This window comes from Archocentrus centrarchus, chromosome 6, assembly GCF_007364275.1.
Source record: "Archocentrus centrarchus isolate MPI-CPG fArcCen1 chromosome 6, fArcCen1, whole genome shotgun sequence".
Classification (NCBI taxonomy): domain Eukaryota; kingdom Metazoa; phylum Chordata; class Actinopteri; order Cichliformes; family Cichlidae; genus Archocentrus; species Archocentrus centrarchus.
In genome coordinates, this window is record NC_044351.1 from 14,674,290 (window position 1) to 14,689,340 (window position 15,051).

The 15,051-nt window shown below is 39.0% G+C and overlaps 1 protein-coding gene across 1 annotated transcript; it reads right to left on the minus strand.

The window, feature by feature from the left end:
• Positions 1 to 144: 144 nt before the first annotated feature.
• LOC115781797 (periphilin-1) lies at positions 145 to 14,530 on the minus strand. The gene is made up of 10 exons (XM_030731655.1): positions 14,345 to 14,530; positions 14,057 to 14,122; positions 12,587 to 12,663; positions 12,079 to 12,309; positions 11,832 to 11,893; positions 9,709 to 9,765; positions 9,121 to 9,290; positions 7,025 to 7,101; positions 6,458 to 6,592; positions 145 to 903 (listed from the first exon to the last, which is right to left on the minus strand). Coding segments are annotated over exons 2-10 (999 nt in total). The 5' UTR covers positions 14,058 to 14,122; positions 14,345 to 14,530; the 3' UTR covers positions 145 to 714.
• Between the last annotated feature and the right edge of the window lie 521 nt (positions 14,531 to 15,051).

Genomic DNA, 15,051 nt, shown 5'->3' on the forward strand with positions numbered 1-15,051 from the left:
CATTGTGGTTGTTTTGTGTTGCCTTTTTTATAAACATTTACCCCCCCCCCCCCCCCCCCCCCCCCCAAAAAAAAGAAAAGAAACAGGAGACAATTTAATTCCTGGCCACACGTTTTATTTACAAATGTTTAATTTTAAAACAGATGATATTCACAAGAGCTTTATTTCAACACAAAATTAAACAATAATGCATGATCTAAAAATGCAGTCTCCTGCCACAGGAAAAAGCACTACATAAACTTGGACCCTTTGATAACTGTTGGACAATGCCTGTGTTTGAATTGGTGTCTGTTATTAACAGTAATGCTAATCAAGCCCCTAGTTGGTGTAAATGCTCAAACATTTGGCTTTACATCAATTATAAATGGAATTTTTACTTCTCTGGCAATACAATTAATGGTTAAAAAAAAAAAAAGCATTTTAGAGTTATATGTCAGTTCACAAGCTATTTCTGATTTCACTTATTCAGTTTAGTTTTATACAGCCTCCTTTCCATCACAGTAGATCCTCTTTGTGCATAATACTGTATATGAGTGTTTTTTTGTAAATGCATTGCCTTTATTATTCTTTGAATATAGAACATGATACAAATATAAAAATGTAAAATATTATAAACTCTTATATTTTTATGCTGAACATTTTTCCACTCAAACAGAAGGTGTTGATGCTCCATTCTGTCCCCTCCTCGCCCGGTTTGTAATGTGTGGTTTACACTTAGGTGTCAGGCTGCTCTATTACTTCATCCAGCTCCTTCACAAAGTTCCTGAGAGCATCTAGGCAGCGCTGTTTGATCTCCAGCAGGTTCTTATCTAGTGGCGCTTGCAGCATTTTATCCAAACTGGGCTCTTTTTCCACCAGCATATTCACCACTGTGCGAAATGTCTCACAGTCCTGTCTGTAATGCTGTGAATGAAACAATCACATCAGGAATGTCATTATCATGATACAGTGTATACAAAAAAACAAACAAACAAAGTCACATCATAAAGACATTAGGAATTGTTCTGTCCATCTGAATGTTAAAACTGTTTTCATTGGGATTGACCAGGATGGACAGGATTAGAAATATCAAGAGGGACAGCTCAGACTGAGCAGTTCAGGGACAAGTTAGAGAGGCAAGGCTGAGATGGATTGGATGTGTGCAGAGGAGGGATAGAGGATATATTTTCCAAAGGCTGTTGAATATATAGCTGCCAGACAGGAAGAAAAGAGGAAGCTTGATGGATGTAATGAAGGAGGACATGCAGAGGGTTACTGTGACAGAACAGGATGCTAGGGATAGGGTGAGATGGCGACAGATGATCTGCTGTGGTGAGCAGCTGAAAGAAGAAGACATTTTTTTAAAGGATGATATTTATAAAAGTCTTCATCTCTTTTAGTCTCTTCAAATTTTAGCTTCGTTATGGTTTGCAAAAGATGTTTTACAAATGTACAGTTGCACTATGAATTCTATCACAGGTAAATCTAATCTAAGTGTTGCACATTTTTGTGCATGTAACACATATACTTTGGTCTTCAAATTAAGACTAAAGTCTGCATTTGTGAGGTACTAAATGTAACGTAAATAGATCGTTGGTACTTTTGGCACATACAACACTATTCTGATTCAGAATCCACTTAAAGTACTGACATATTTATAGATTGCTTGAGTAGAAATTATTAAGTTAACTGACCTGGTACACAAACGTGCCCCTTTATTTGACCTGTTTGAATTCTACAGACTAACTCCTGTACTCACAGCTAACTGTGAACTTAATGAACCCAGTCCTGGAAAATTGGTGTATTCCATGAAACAGGTGCGTGAAAGTGAACCTACATGCGTGTGTGTCGGCGTATAACTAAATGGGCACAAGGTGTCAGATTATGTTAGTGGGACAGCAGCATTCTTTCACACCACACTGCAACAAGCTCTCATGTCCAACAGAGATTTTACTGCCAGCCCAAAACAGCTATTAAGTTCTTTATTGGAGTCCCAGGTGCAAGCTGACAACACCTTTATCACCTGGGGGGAAAAGGCTAAATGCAGGGCCCTTCACTGAAGTGGTTTAGGGCTTTACCAGCCTGTTAAAGAGGAATATGGGACATTAGAGTCGTCCAGAGTTTAGCCCGAATCGCCTTTAAAATCAAGTTAAAGTCACTGAAGAACTTTTCTGTGCCTTAAAACAGCTACTCCATAGGTCAAACAGTAAATATAGTTAGTTTTCAATATATATATTTTTAAATCTGGATAAACGATTGATAACCACTTGATCAAATAGAAAACAGTCCTTCCTCAATTCTGCACAAGTGTCTGGAGACATGACCTATTTCTTCAAAGTAATGACTTAATTAAACAGTTGCAGCGTCTTTAGAGGTACTACTTATCTGTGCCGTGTCATTTTAGGATTGTGGGGGGTGTAGGCAGCAGTTGTTAAACTGAAATTAGTTAGCTGTATCTCATCTGATATTAACTGCCTGTTAAATACAATAAAACACACACCATCAGCTTTGCTAACTCTGAAAAGAAAAATGCTGCCTGTCAACTTACATGAGTGTCCAATGCTTAAACAGAATGTGAGGTTAACCGGTTAAACACTATATTCCAGGGCTCTGTCAGTCCTGGGGAAATTAAAAACCACAACTGCTGTTTCTTTGCCTAGATACATATTATGTAATGTGAGTCTAACTCAAGATTGTGCATCCATCAGTCTGCATGGTGATCACACAAGCATTTAGAAATTCACTGCCATAACCTAACCTCACCTAATGAAAGCTATAAGTGAGGAAAAAAGTGTCTCCAATATGTAATTTACTGAAGTTTTTGACTGTCATTACTGCAATCTAGAATATTGTTAAAAATGTAACATTTACCACAGTCAAAATCTGAGAGGGAGTTCAGCAGGGTGGGGCTAGAGTAGGATAAAAAAAATCCTACGTGAAATGGTAAAATTACACACAAAGATTGGTGGGTGAAAATTAACAGTCTTCATTGTATACTGTTCTTGATAATTGCAATGATGTTTAAAAAAAACTGCAATGCCTCCAGCCTCTTTAGTTACCCCTTTTATATCCCTCCTCTCTCATATCCCAGCTGAACCAGCCACAGCATGTTCAGATAGTTAATTCTCACCTATTTGTTCATTCTTGCATCTTTAACCCACTTTCTCTTCTTCAGAACATTTTGAGACAATGCTTGCTCCAGCTAAAGGGAAAATTAATCAAATAATATGTAAGAGTATTAATGCGATAAAGGTTATTATCACTGGATTTCAATCTGCATTGTACACATCCACACAAAAGGAAAGCCATTCAAGACGACTCCCGACAGAAATATCCCAGACTGTGGGAGATGTTTGGACTGCGGCGGATGCTTTAATGTTTGCAGATCATGTCATGTGAATTTGCAACCCCACATAATGACAGTCTTCAGCCCGACCACAAGGAAGTGAGCGACTCACGACACGTGTGGCCAGCTAAGCTCAGGGTCAACTTCATTCAGCAGCGTGGGCCCCTTTCTCTGTCTACCTACAGCATCATCTGTCCTTCTAGCAGTTGCGACATTTTCTATTAAACAAATTTATCTTGCAAGAAGAGCTCTGTCCTTCTTAAATATTTGCACAAAGTAAAATATCATTTAGAAGAAAAAGCTGGTCCAAATATGCGAGGAAACACGGGCTGAATGAGACACAAACATGTGGTATATTGCCCAACGCACCAATACCACCCCTAATCACCTTGGGGTTGATTATGTTTGCCATCTTTCAAAACAAATCCACGTCTAAGCACTTCCCAAGTTACAGCCTTTCTTGACAGTGATTACATTTTGACTTTATTATATCCCACACTGTTTTACACAGTTGAAAGAGTCAAAATAGACTTGGAAAAAGTGTTCTTAAAATGAACTCAGAGATTTTTCTAAAGGATTAAAAAACTGTGAGCTATCATGGCTACATGTACAGTTGTGTGAGGTGAGGAGGATCACTCTAACATACTTTGGGATGACTTAATACAGCCTATTCTTTCTGTAAGAAATGCTCCTGTTTTATATAAACTAATAGGAAGTGTGTTTTTGACCTTAGCATGCTCTTTATGTTGTGAGAATAGGTTGTGAGGAGGTTCTGCCTAAATTCCCTCCCTGGAGTGGGAGCCATTGGCTGATTTTTAAGCCTGATAATATGGGGCCACACAGGATGGACTGAAGCCCCAGGAGAAACAGCAACACTAGGGGCCTTAAGGAGGAGCCTTAAAAAGCAGGCTTCTGCCCAAATCGGATGTTTGTGGAGGTCCAAATTGTGAACATACCGACAGGAGTGTGCAGAGGAATACTGTGTGGGGGCTGGGAAGTAAAGACTTTGAGTGAGATTATACATACGACTCTCACATGGATGTTTAGTGAGGCTCTGTTCAAATGAGCACTGATGCAGGCAGGGGTCCTGCATAATAAGGGAAGTAGGGTAATGACTTGAGGGCTGGTACACATTAGGGGATATTAAAAGAGCCATTTTAATCACTCAAGCTGCAAACCGGACCTCTCAATGGAGGGGCTAATAGTTGAAATGGATATGTTTCATTTGGGCTGATTGAGATGATGAATGTACATCTCTGAAAATCACTCCCAGGCACTGAGCTTCAGTGTGATATTGAAATATGGATGTTTTCTAAGGTTTTACTCTGTTGTTATTTACATGCTTAGATTTGTTCTGTGGTCAGTTGTAAGAATAATGAGTTGCTCCCCTGCCCATCTGTTACACAAGAAAAAAAAAAAAAAAGAATGAGTTATGGTGCAAACAAAATAGTAGTTATTCCACCTGTAAAGACATTTTAAAATGTTATGACAAGTAGTGTCAGGAATAATAACTATTTACTGGCTGTTAACCCTAAAATGTTAAATGGACTGGTACTTATATGGTGCTTTTCTACTAAATTTAATCACTTAAAGCACTTTCTTACAACAAGACTCATTCATCCATTCACACACATTCATACAAGTGCTTTCTATATCTCACACACTCACACTCTGATAGATGCATAAGGGGGCAACTCGGGGTTCAATATCGTGCCCAAAGATACTTCGAAACGCAGGCTGGAGAAGCCAAGGATCAAACCACCAACCTTCCAATTAACAGATGACCCACTCTACCCCCTGAGTCACAGCCACCCTCTAATGCCTTCAAACAAAAAAAGGAGCTGGTATATTAAATCTATTTCCAACTGAATGTCCACACGTAATTAAAACCCTGTTGAAAAAGTCCATTTTGAAAAGCTAAACATTAGAAGAGAATGCATTTTTTTTTTTTAAACCAGTTTATTGACTCCGTGGCCCGTCTCTGCTTGCTACCTGATCGGCTCATTTCGGCATTCCTTAAGAGTGACCGAGCACTATGTGGTTTTGACTGCGCCTGTGGCAGATGTTACAGTAAAGGTGCAGTCAAGGTTTCTGCCTCTCACCACGTCTTTAAATGGCAGGGTAAGCATGTATGTGCTAATGCCAAGAGATGTACCACACTGTGTGTGGGCCGCCTGCATCCTGCAGGGCAATTCCTGCCCTGCTTTAACGGGAATAGATAAGTAGTACTGTAGCGTAAAGTGATGAAGGGGATGGAAAAAGTGCAACTCCAAATAGCAGGCCACGAGAGGCGTCACAAATTGAGGTGCTAAGCATTTTTCTGCTTACTCATCCTTCTTTTCTACAAGAAAAAAAATGATTCTCAGATATTATGTAGAGCAAGCCAGGGCACATTTATATAGCTTTTACCTATTAATCCATGACTTTCAGCCATATTGTAAAGTCAAGTTAAAAGGGCGGTTTGGATGCATAACCCACCTCGAGATCATGGTAAGGTTCAAACTACAATGTCCTGTCTATAAAGTACAAAATAGGTTTTATGTAAACAAAATTTAAAAATCGTTCACTATATTTGTTATTTCATACTTTAGGGCACTACCTTCATTTCTTTTAACAACCACCCATTGGTACACTACTGAACCTATGCTAATACCCTATGTAATTACCTCAACCAGGAATATTAAGGACTGCCAGGAGTGGCTTAAGAGTCAGTGATGAGTCAGCCTCATATTAGAATACAAAGGCTGAACAAAAAAAAAAAAAAGCAAATGTGAGACAATGACACAAGTCTGGAGGTTTCACTGCCTGCCTCTCTTGCTTCAGGATTTTTTTTTATCTTCAATAGGAAGTTTGATATCCTGAAAGAAATCACAATGAAGCTAATTTCTCTTGTTTTAGCTAAAATCTTGGAAGCATAATCTCAACTTTTTAAGGAAAAAAAAGAGTTTAGTTGCTGTCTTGTTAGAATCCATTGTTCACAGTATATTAAAGACCCAGAGATACTAATGAATGAATAAGGAACAAAGGGGTAAATAGGCAGTTATGGTTACCCTGAGTTATGTTATTCAAAAGCAACAAATAGTAAAGTGAATTAACAGAAGGTAGACAGTTTCAGGGAGGAAATCCTACTACCGTCTCAATTTCCAGAGCCTTAGCCTTAATGGCCTCCAACCGGCGAGCCTTGATGTCCTGCTCTGGTGTCAGCTTTGGCTCCATGCTGGCAGCCGCCACCTCTTCCGACTCCGCTGCAGATGCTGAAGTTTTTTCCTGGCGGGCCAAAGGTTAAGGGGTTAGAGCCGAGGGCACCAGGTTTAGAAACTGGCTCTGATTTCAAAGTGTTTCGGATAGAGACAACTTTGCTTTCTTACAGGTGTTGAGTTGTTTTCGTGTGTGTCTAATTATGCATGCCACATGTCAACAGTAAACAGAAATGAGGTTACCAGACAGGGCAGAGCTCTCTGATTACAAAGATAACCTAAAGGAAACCCAACCTTAATTCCCATGAATCCAAGAACACGTTTTGCTTATTATTTTTACAGTAATGTTGGTAAGTTACTGTAAATTTACCTTTATGACTCTTTGAGTTACTGAACTGAAATCAAACCCCAAGAACAGTTACTATAATCATGTAAACTGATTACTAAAGCTTACATTATGTGTGACTTTTTTTCAACTGTTACATTGCTGCACTGCTTTTACCTTTGAAGATCCTGAACTACGAGGAGACCCCTCCACCGAGCTGCTGGGAGTGTGGCTTGTCACCAAATTGGGTTTATCTGTAGAGAAAAGTAAAATTATAGTAAACAAAAAAAAAATAAGCAGATATGCATCCTGAGATAATTATCATACTTCTGACTAACATTACACACAAAAAAAACAAAATGCCAAAAAAAAATAACAGAGGGTGACCCAAAAAATACATACTTTCAGATCTGTTAAGGAGTCTTTGTTGTTGTTTAGTCTCCTTTTTCTAAACACACAGAACTATCCCTATTATAAAGTCCAATAATGGTAAAATACCATGAAATATTATTTTTTTAAAAAGTACCCTGGAGGGAAGTCATCAAACAATACCTCACTTATCACAGTGAACAATTTACCGCAGCATTATGAAGCAGCTGAAAAATAGAAGTCAAAGTTGTGTTTTTTTTTTTTTAATACTCCCTTGTTGGTGCCTCCTACACAAAAGTGGTCATGGAGTTTAGCTGTGCCTAAACTGAAATATTGTCTTCTTTGGCTCCAGTGTGTCTACAAAACAAAACAAAACAAAGCCTAGCTGTTTGTTTTAATGAAGGAAATTTCTCAGTGATTTGAGTGATCTAAGGTAAAAGTTCATTCGAGTCCCGCTGTGGGACCACGGAGTCTCCCGATGACACCGAGTTTCACGGATATCAAAAAAAAAAATGTTGGATACTCCGATAACGTGGTTTGGAGCAAACAGAAAAACAACAGTGTAAAAGTCAAGCAGTTGAAATGCTTTGCAGTTAATCGGATGTGTCAGTGAACCATGTCAAAGGCACGGTGGCCTAAAGCTATTATGACTGTTAGTTGGGGGCCAATGTGCCATCATCCATATGGGATTAATGTGATAACTGCTCATTTAAAACAACAGCACAAACATTCATGTAATGGAAGTAGCTTAATACAGATTAGCTCTCATTTTTAGACTCACAGCCAATACGCACATAAAGTGGGCGTATTTATATTGTTTATTTCAGAATGTGAAAAAATTGTCATATGTACCACCCCAACAAGTTATTGTGAAAATGATCCTGTACTAAGTTTTTGTGTTCATGACAAAGCCTGGTATGCCCTATGATCAAACTCCCCTTTTGAGTACTTTGCTGTGCTACTCTAATTAGCATCCCAGATGGCCGTGGAGCAGGGAGGTGCATCTGTTTTCTCACTGTTTTATTACATTTTCAAAGGCCTGTAGAACATGAAGCTCAGCTTTTAACGCATAAATACATTTATGCCTCTCAGAAATCAAAGGAGTGGTGAAATTACTGTCCGCACTTCTTACTTTAAATGAATAACACTGCTTGTGTCAGATCTCTTTAAAACATTTGTAAATTTCACTGGCTCAGCACTGAAAATTTAATTTCTGAAGCCTATAAAAGTCACAAAAGACATTATGTAAAATGACACACCTCAAAAAATGTGATTCTGGATACAATTTTATGCTAGTGTATTAAATACCTTCCCGCTGAAGAAAAGGTCAGGGGAGAGCTAAAGCCAAACCCACCCAAAGCCAAGGGTACACCTTTTCCCAGCCTCTGAAAGTGTGTTTGGTGTTAGCGTAATTACCGCAGTAACATTTTTCAGCACACACACTACACAATACACACCACCTCTGAAAACAGATGTTTCACCTGAACTGGCTTAATTTGTTTAGACATTTTAATCATCTTTGGAAAATCTGGCAATGACTGGGAAATTATTTTCATTACACAGAAAAAACTGTATTAGGTTATGCCAAATTCACAACTCTCATTATCTACATACTTTCAGGTTTTTCCATGCTATGCCAAATCAAAGAGTGCGCTTTGCTATTAGATGTTCTACTACCTGCTGCCACACCAAGTCGCACAGTCAAGTTCAACTTTTAGCTCTGATTTAGCAAAGCAGAGAACAGCATGTTATATAAAAGGTGTTTTTGTCATAGAGCGACCCTTTGTGACCAATTCTGTCTCTACACACTTTCTTTCACATCTTTCATCTGACCACAATGTGTCATTCTACACATTTTGAAAATCATTGAGCTATTTGGCATCGTCTGAAGATTTAATACTTACGCTTCTGCTGTCCCTGCTGATAGGTGTAGCTTTTGTCTCTGTCAGGAGAGAAGTTCCTGGTTTTGGTGTTTGATCCAGAGCGGACAGGTGGCTGGCCTTCCCTCCTTGCAGGAGAGCGGTCCCGTACGATAACTGTAGGCTGAGGGTTCCTATAGTCATCATGGTCCTTTCTGTGGAGAGCAAAATAATGCGGTAAATACTCGTGACACAACTGTTTGCTTCCAGTATGGATTTAAGAGGATTCCTCTCTAGCTATGGGTCTGTAGTACCCTAAAGTGTGTCTGATTATTTAAAAAAAAGCACACTGGATACTGGTTTCCCTCTATACAACTGATTAAAATGTATCCCAGAAAGTTGATTCTGTTCATCTGGATGTAGCGTTTTCAGAAACACTTGGATGACTGAAGAAGTCATCTGGATGAGTGATGACATATTTCTCCCTCTGAAAACCCTTGAAACATACTTCATATTTCAAATTAGGCATCTGATTTCAAGCTCTGTCTACCTACAGTTAAGAGGATGCCAACACATCCGAGAGAGCCAAAGGCATGTGACGGCACTCACTTGGCTTTCCAGTCTAACACTGACCTTTGAGAAGGGCCTCCCCGACCTCTGTTGCGGAAATGGGATCCTCTACCACTCTTTCTGAAAAACAGAAAAAAAACACAGACTTAAACACTGGCATTTCAAGCAGTTTAGTCGGGACATTTCTAAGTTAAAGTATATCTAAAGTAATCTATGAGAGCATTTATTCTTCAGCGAGCTCTGTCACATGAGGAATGGAAACAGAAACACTCCGTGGGGTACTGCGGCACACTGATAAATTTGTGGAACAGAGGAAATCTTCCACTTCGGCAAAAGCAACTGTTGGCTGGAAAATAGACTGATTATGGTCTTCCCTCACTATGACCTGACCTGTAGCTACAGTTAGAACACACTAAATCTGTTTTTTATTTACCATTAAATGCAATTTCTGAGCATTTTTGTAGCATTTGATAGCCCCAGCATAATTAAATCATCATTGTTCCTTACACATCGGGTTCACAATTCTCCAAACTGAAAGCTTGTGTTCAAACAACCTCCAGAGGTATAAACAACTCAAAGGCACCTGGGTGTCATGACCTCTGCTTGAACCCAATCCTCATCTCAAACAAAAAGCAGGTCTAACAAGGGCTCAAACTTTTACAACTCCTGGCCTGTTTGAAGTAGCAGAAACTTCGCCTGCCATTTGCCAAACACCGACTGTCATTTCATGCAGTACAAAACAAACACTAAATGGCTGTAGGTAGAAAAAAAAAGAACGAAAACATCTAAAAAGAGTAAACTGAGCATTTATCAGACATGCACTCTCACAGAAATTACATGCATTCAAAGGGTCATGCCTGCACGTGAATATTCTTCATTCTAATAGTCAACAGTCTGTTAAATATATAATTTAAAGTAAGTAATAATAGTAATTTGTATATTTATGCACATGGCTGGCTTTTAATTAAGAAAGTGACTAATTAGTGCCTAAGCTGTGCCTTTATTTCCCGTCTGCATGAGCCCTGCTCAGGCTTACAGAACATGGAGTACCTACACTTTAGCTCTTGTGCTGGGATTGTTAGAGTCATTTTAGATTTAACCCTTTGTCAGCGTGGCCACTTTAGTGACTTTAACTTAAAAAGAATCTGACTTCCAGCCCTGTGGTCAGGGCAATATGATGAGACGTGAGAAAATGAGCTGTACCTTGACAGAAGAACCAGAAGCATAAACGTTCTGGTGATGTATTGAAGGCATCATGATAAACTGAAGGTGGGGCAAATTTTAAAACATGATACATGAGCCTACAATTTAGGTTGGCAAAGTGTTTTTTAATGCCACTCATTTCTTCACACACTTCAGATAATCTAAAACAATATGGACCTAACTTGATATACGCCGTTACTGCTGCATACAGAGTTAAGATTTTATAGGAACCCTGGATATCCAATATACATTTTAATTAACTGAGAAAAGGAAAAAAAAGACACAAGACGTGCTGCTCTGAGTGTTTTAGACGTGTGTGTGTGTGTGTGTGTGTGTGTGTGTGTGTGTGTGTGTGTGTCCAGCTGTTTTTCCTCTCAGGGTGGGGTGAGGGGATAGGGTGGGGTTGTCTGACTGAGTAGACACTAGTGGCCTTTGTCCCCTTCTTTAGCCTGGTGTGAGTCCTGGAAAGTGGGGCCTGGGCCTATAAACTGGTGGTATGTCGAAGTGGCCAAAGAGAAAAGCGAGTCTGCTTATGTACTGCACCATATGGGGTACCATTTGAAAAATTTATTTAAATCTATGATTGAAATTAAAATTTAAAATTTGTCTTAAATATATTTTAAAGATATTTTCCCAAGTTAGCCCCACTTTTCTGTGACAGCATCATGCTAAATTCTTTGCTGTTGCGTGAGCGCCTGAGAAAAACATTTTACAAGAAATGCAAATAGATTTTAAATACATGAGCCCGATTAACACATCGTTTCAAATTATGACATGCAAGAGAATCCACAGGCTGCAAGAGGAATAAAAGCAAGTTCACTTTTTCAGACAGAACTGTGCCGTCATCTAGTGGTCAGTGGGATGTATTACACAAAGAATTCAGTGAAGCAACTGATGATTTGATACAAAGTAATGAAAATGCAAAATAAAAAGTAAAAATTGTTAACAAACTGAATGTGTCAATAACAATCAATCAATATTACCTTGAGCTTAACTGATGCCTCAAATCATCTCTGCTGTAACACTGCTGAGAATATGGGCCCTCCTGAAAAAAAAAAGAAAAAAAAAAAGAAGGAAATCACAATTTCAACAACCTTAATGGGAAAAGGCTACACTTGCAGATTTTATTACTGTTTATGACATTCTGGAAATGAAAAAAAAAGTCCCAAAACTTTAACACAAAACAGATTTTGGCTTCTTAACCACACATGCACATCAAGCTCATCCTACACTTCGGTGGGGCGAGGAATTTCTGCGGAAACTGCCAAAGTTGGGATTTTCATCAAAGCATCGTTGATCACTGGCTGAATAACCGCCTTCATCGGAATACCCTCTTCCTTCATGGTAATCTCGAGGACCACCATACCACTGGTCATCATTAAATCTTCTCTCTAATTCCATGCCCGGTCGTGACACATGGGACCTCTTTTCGACAATATTTACAACCCGCTGAACTGTCACCTGAAATAAAAGCACGAGACATTTGACATTTCAGTGCATGAGCCTAAACACATAGAACAGCAGACAACATGTCCAAAGGTTCTGAGTGTCACAAGATTTAGAAAGAACACTGATATCCTCCTAAGGAGTGACAAAATACTCATCACTATACTATATACTGTATCTATATTGTATTTACAAGACTTTAACAATATAAGCATCATAATACCCAAGATTTTTACTAATACAGTTCTTTTCAGTAAGTACTTAGGGGCCATGAAAAAACATATCCTCTCACCTCTCTTGCGTCCGCTGGTAAGAAGCGCTCTTCATATGCTTCTCTAATAAATGACTTTCGTCCATGTCGAAATGCCACTGCAAAAAAAAAAAAAAAAAAAAAAAAAACCTTAAAAAAAGAGGACTGAATAGCTATGTTTATTGATATAAGAGCTATTACTGCATTGTTCAACAGTCAATCAAAATAAAGGCAACTTTTTAAAGACTGGTGTAACATATGATGCTGTTTCATCATCTCTGGTCAGCCTCTTTAGGTGAAGCAGCAAAATGTTTTGACTATTAAGCGCACTATTCTTTCATTATTCACTATTCCTCTTACACTCAGACAGCATAGACGGGCACGTCTCTGACATCAGACTGCAGGCAACCGTCATTATGCCACTGTGATATAAACACAGAATGGAAAAAGGAAACTGATGCCTAAAGATCTCTTGAGCTATTCTCCAAGCTAGCAGAACTAGCCTACAAAATTCAAATCATGGCGTTTTGTCAGTTCTCTAAAGCTGTGTTCTTGGCACAGACATTATTTTAAGCAGACTGTACAATAGATCTTTGACAATTACTCAAATCAACATTTGCTGGGGCATCACTCACTAGCATGCATTTTTTCCCACTCACTTTCAAACTGGAGAAACTCTGTAGCAATTCTTGACTGTTTCAGCTGACCTTAAAATTCTGCATTAATGAATATGTGGTGAAAATAGGCTATAAAGTCATGTAAATGTCAGATAAGTACTTATGTATTAGATCAGATTAGATTATATGATTTTTATGACCAAAGTGATGACTCGTGACATAATCAAGAGACCCGTTATTGAGGCCTGCAGCTGTCCTGCACAAGAGACTTGTGTTTTTTTAAAGACTACAGTGTTGTAGCATCAAAGACTCCTGGAATTTTGGGCCTTTGAGACAAAACTTGATGATTGGCAAAATCCTATCTCACCAAAGTAGAGGAAATAATGAAGGAGTGCAAGTCAACACATTGGATGGCACTATAAGTAAGAAGATTCTGGGATGAAAGCCCCCAGGTCAGCTGGGGTCTTTGTGTGTGGAGTTTGCCTGTTCTCCCTCTGCTCCAGCTTCCTGCCATAGTCAAATGTTGCCTGTTAGGTTAATTGGAGATTAGTAAGTGTGGATGCAATGGTGTGTTGTTGTCTGTTTGTCTATGTTAGCCATATGACACCTGGTGACCTGGTCTGGGTACACCCTGCCTCTCATCCTCTGTCAGCTGGGATAGGCTCCAGCCACCCGCGGATTGGTTGAGTTGGATAAAAGGTTAAGAAAATGGATGGAAGTATTCACAGACAGAGAGAGGAAATGTGCTACAATATTTCAGAGGCTCAAATTAACTTGCTCAGCATCAATGTTAGCATGCTGAAGACAGCAGAAGAGGCAAAACTGTCCAGTTATAAGTTGAGATCTTTACTGAAGTATACCAATAACATGCAGAAAAGCAGGTCTATTCGCTTACTGCTGAAAGAATTATTTTCGTTCTGCGTCTGGTATGTTCAAGATGTTTCAGCAGACAATGACGACCCTGTAGGAGAGAGAAAAAAGTATTTAGGTAAAGTTTAGGGATGTAAACAAACACAGTCCGTGGAATATGCACAGATCACATCATAAGGCCACTTCTGTTACAGTCTAAATACGTGACTCTGCCCGTTGCTGTATTATGCTGCTGTAATTCAATGACAAAGATGTTATTACCAATGCTAGCTAGCTAGCCTAGCTAATGTGGGAAACATCTTAAGAAACTCGCCAAATAATGATTTCGACGATTCTCACCGCGACGTGCACATTATAGAATCCTCCTACGGCAAAAAAAAAAGACTTGCATACATAAATATAAATTATACAACAGTCCAGACTATTCCCTTTGAGAACAAAAGTAAAACCAAAACAACCCTTAGACACACTGCAAAGCAGCACCCTGTACTGATTCTTATTTTCGTACTTTGAACAAATTTAACACCAACGTTCATACCAGTTCATAGCGCCACCAAGCGTGCCGGAGTACACATATCAGGATACAGTTTACATTTTATTCAAGCCTGGTCCCAGACCATACACTTATTTAATAGAGATCTTCATTGATTTTTTTTTTCCTCCTTTAAGTCTTTGACTAGGATTAGTCCATGTTTGTTAAACTTGCTGAAATGTTTAATAATAAGAAGAATTTAAGATAAGAAGATCCTTAAATAGCCCAGTCACCCCAGACACTCTCTCTCTTCTTGCTGCTCCCATCAGGGTGACATTTCTCCTGCCTGCGGACTAAGACTGAAAGGTCAACTCTGAGCCCTAAACTGCACTATGCAAATTATTCTGTTCTGTCTGACTTGCTCTATGCCATGCACTTACTGACACAGCTGCAGTAACATGCCCTGGTGCAAATACCAACAACTAGAATTTTATATTTATATATTTTTATCTTGTGTGCCGTGATGTGTGAATTAGAAAGAAGAAGAA

Excerpts from the sequence above, each read along its gene's own strand:
- LOC115781797 (XM_030731655.1), bottom strand. Across the intron at positions 12,310-12,586 it reads TACCAGCGGACGCAAGAGAG|GTGACAGTTCAGCGGGTTGT; the intron begins GTGAGAGGATAT and ends CTTTTATTTCAG. Across the intron at positions 9,766-11,831 it reads AGGCATCAGTTAAGCTCAAG|AAAGAGTGGTAGAGGATCCC; the intron begins GTAATATTGATT and ends TCTGTTTTTCAG.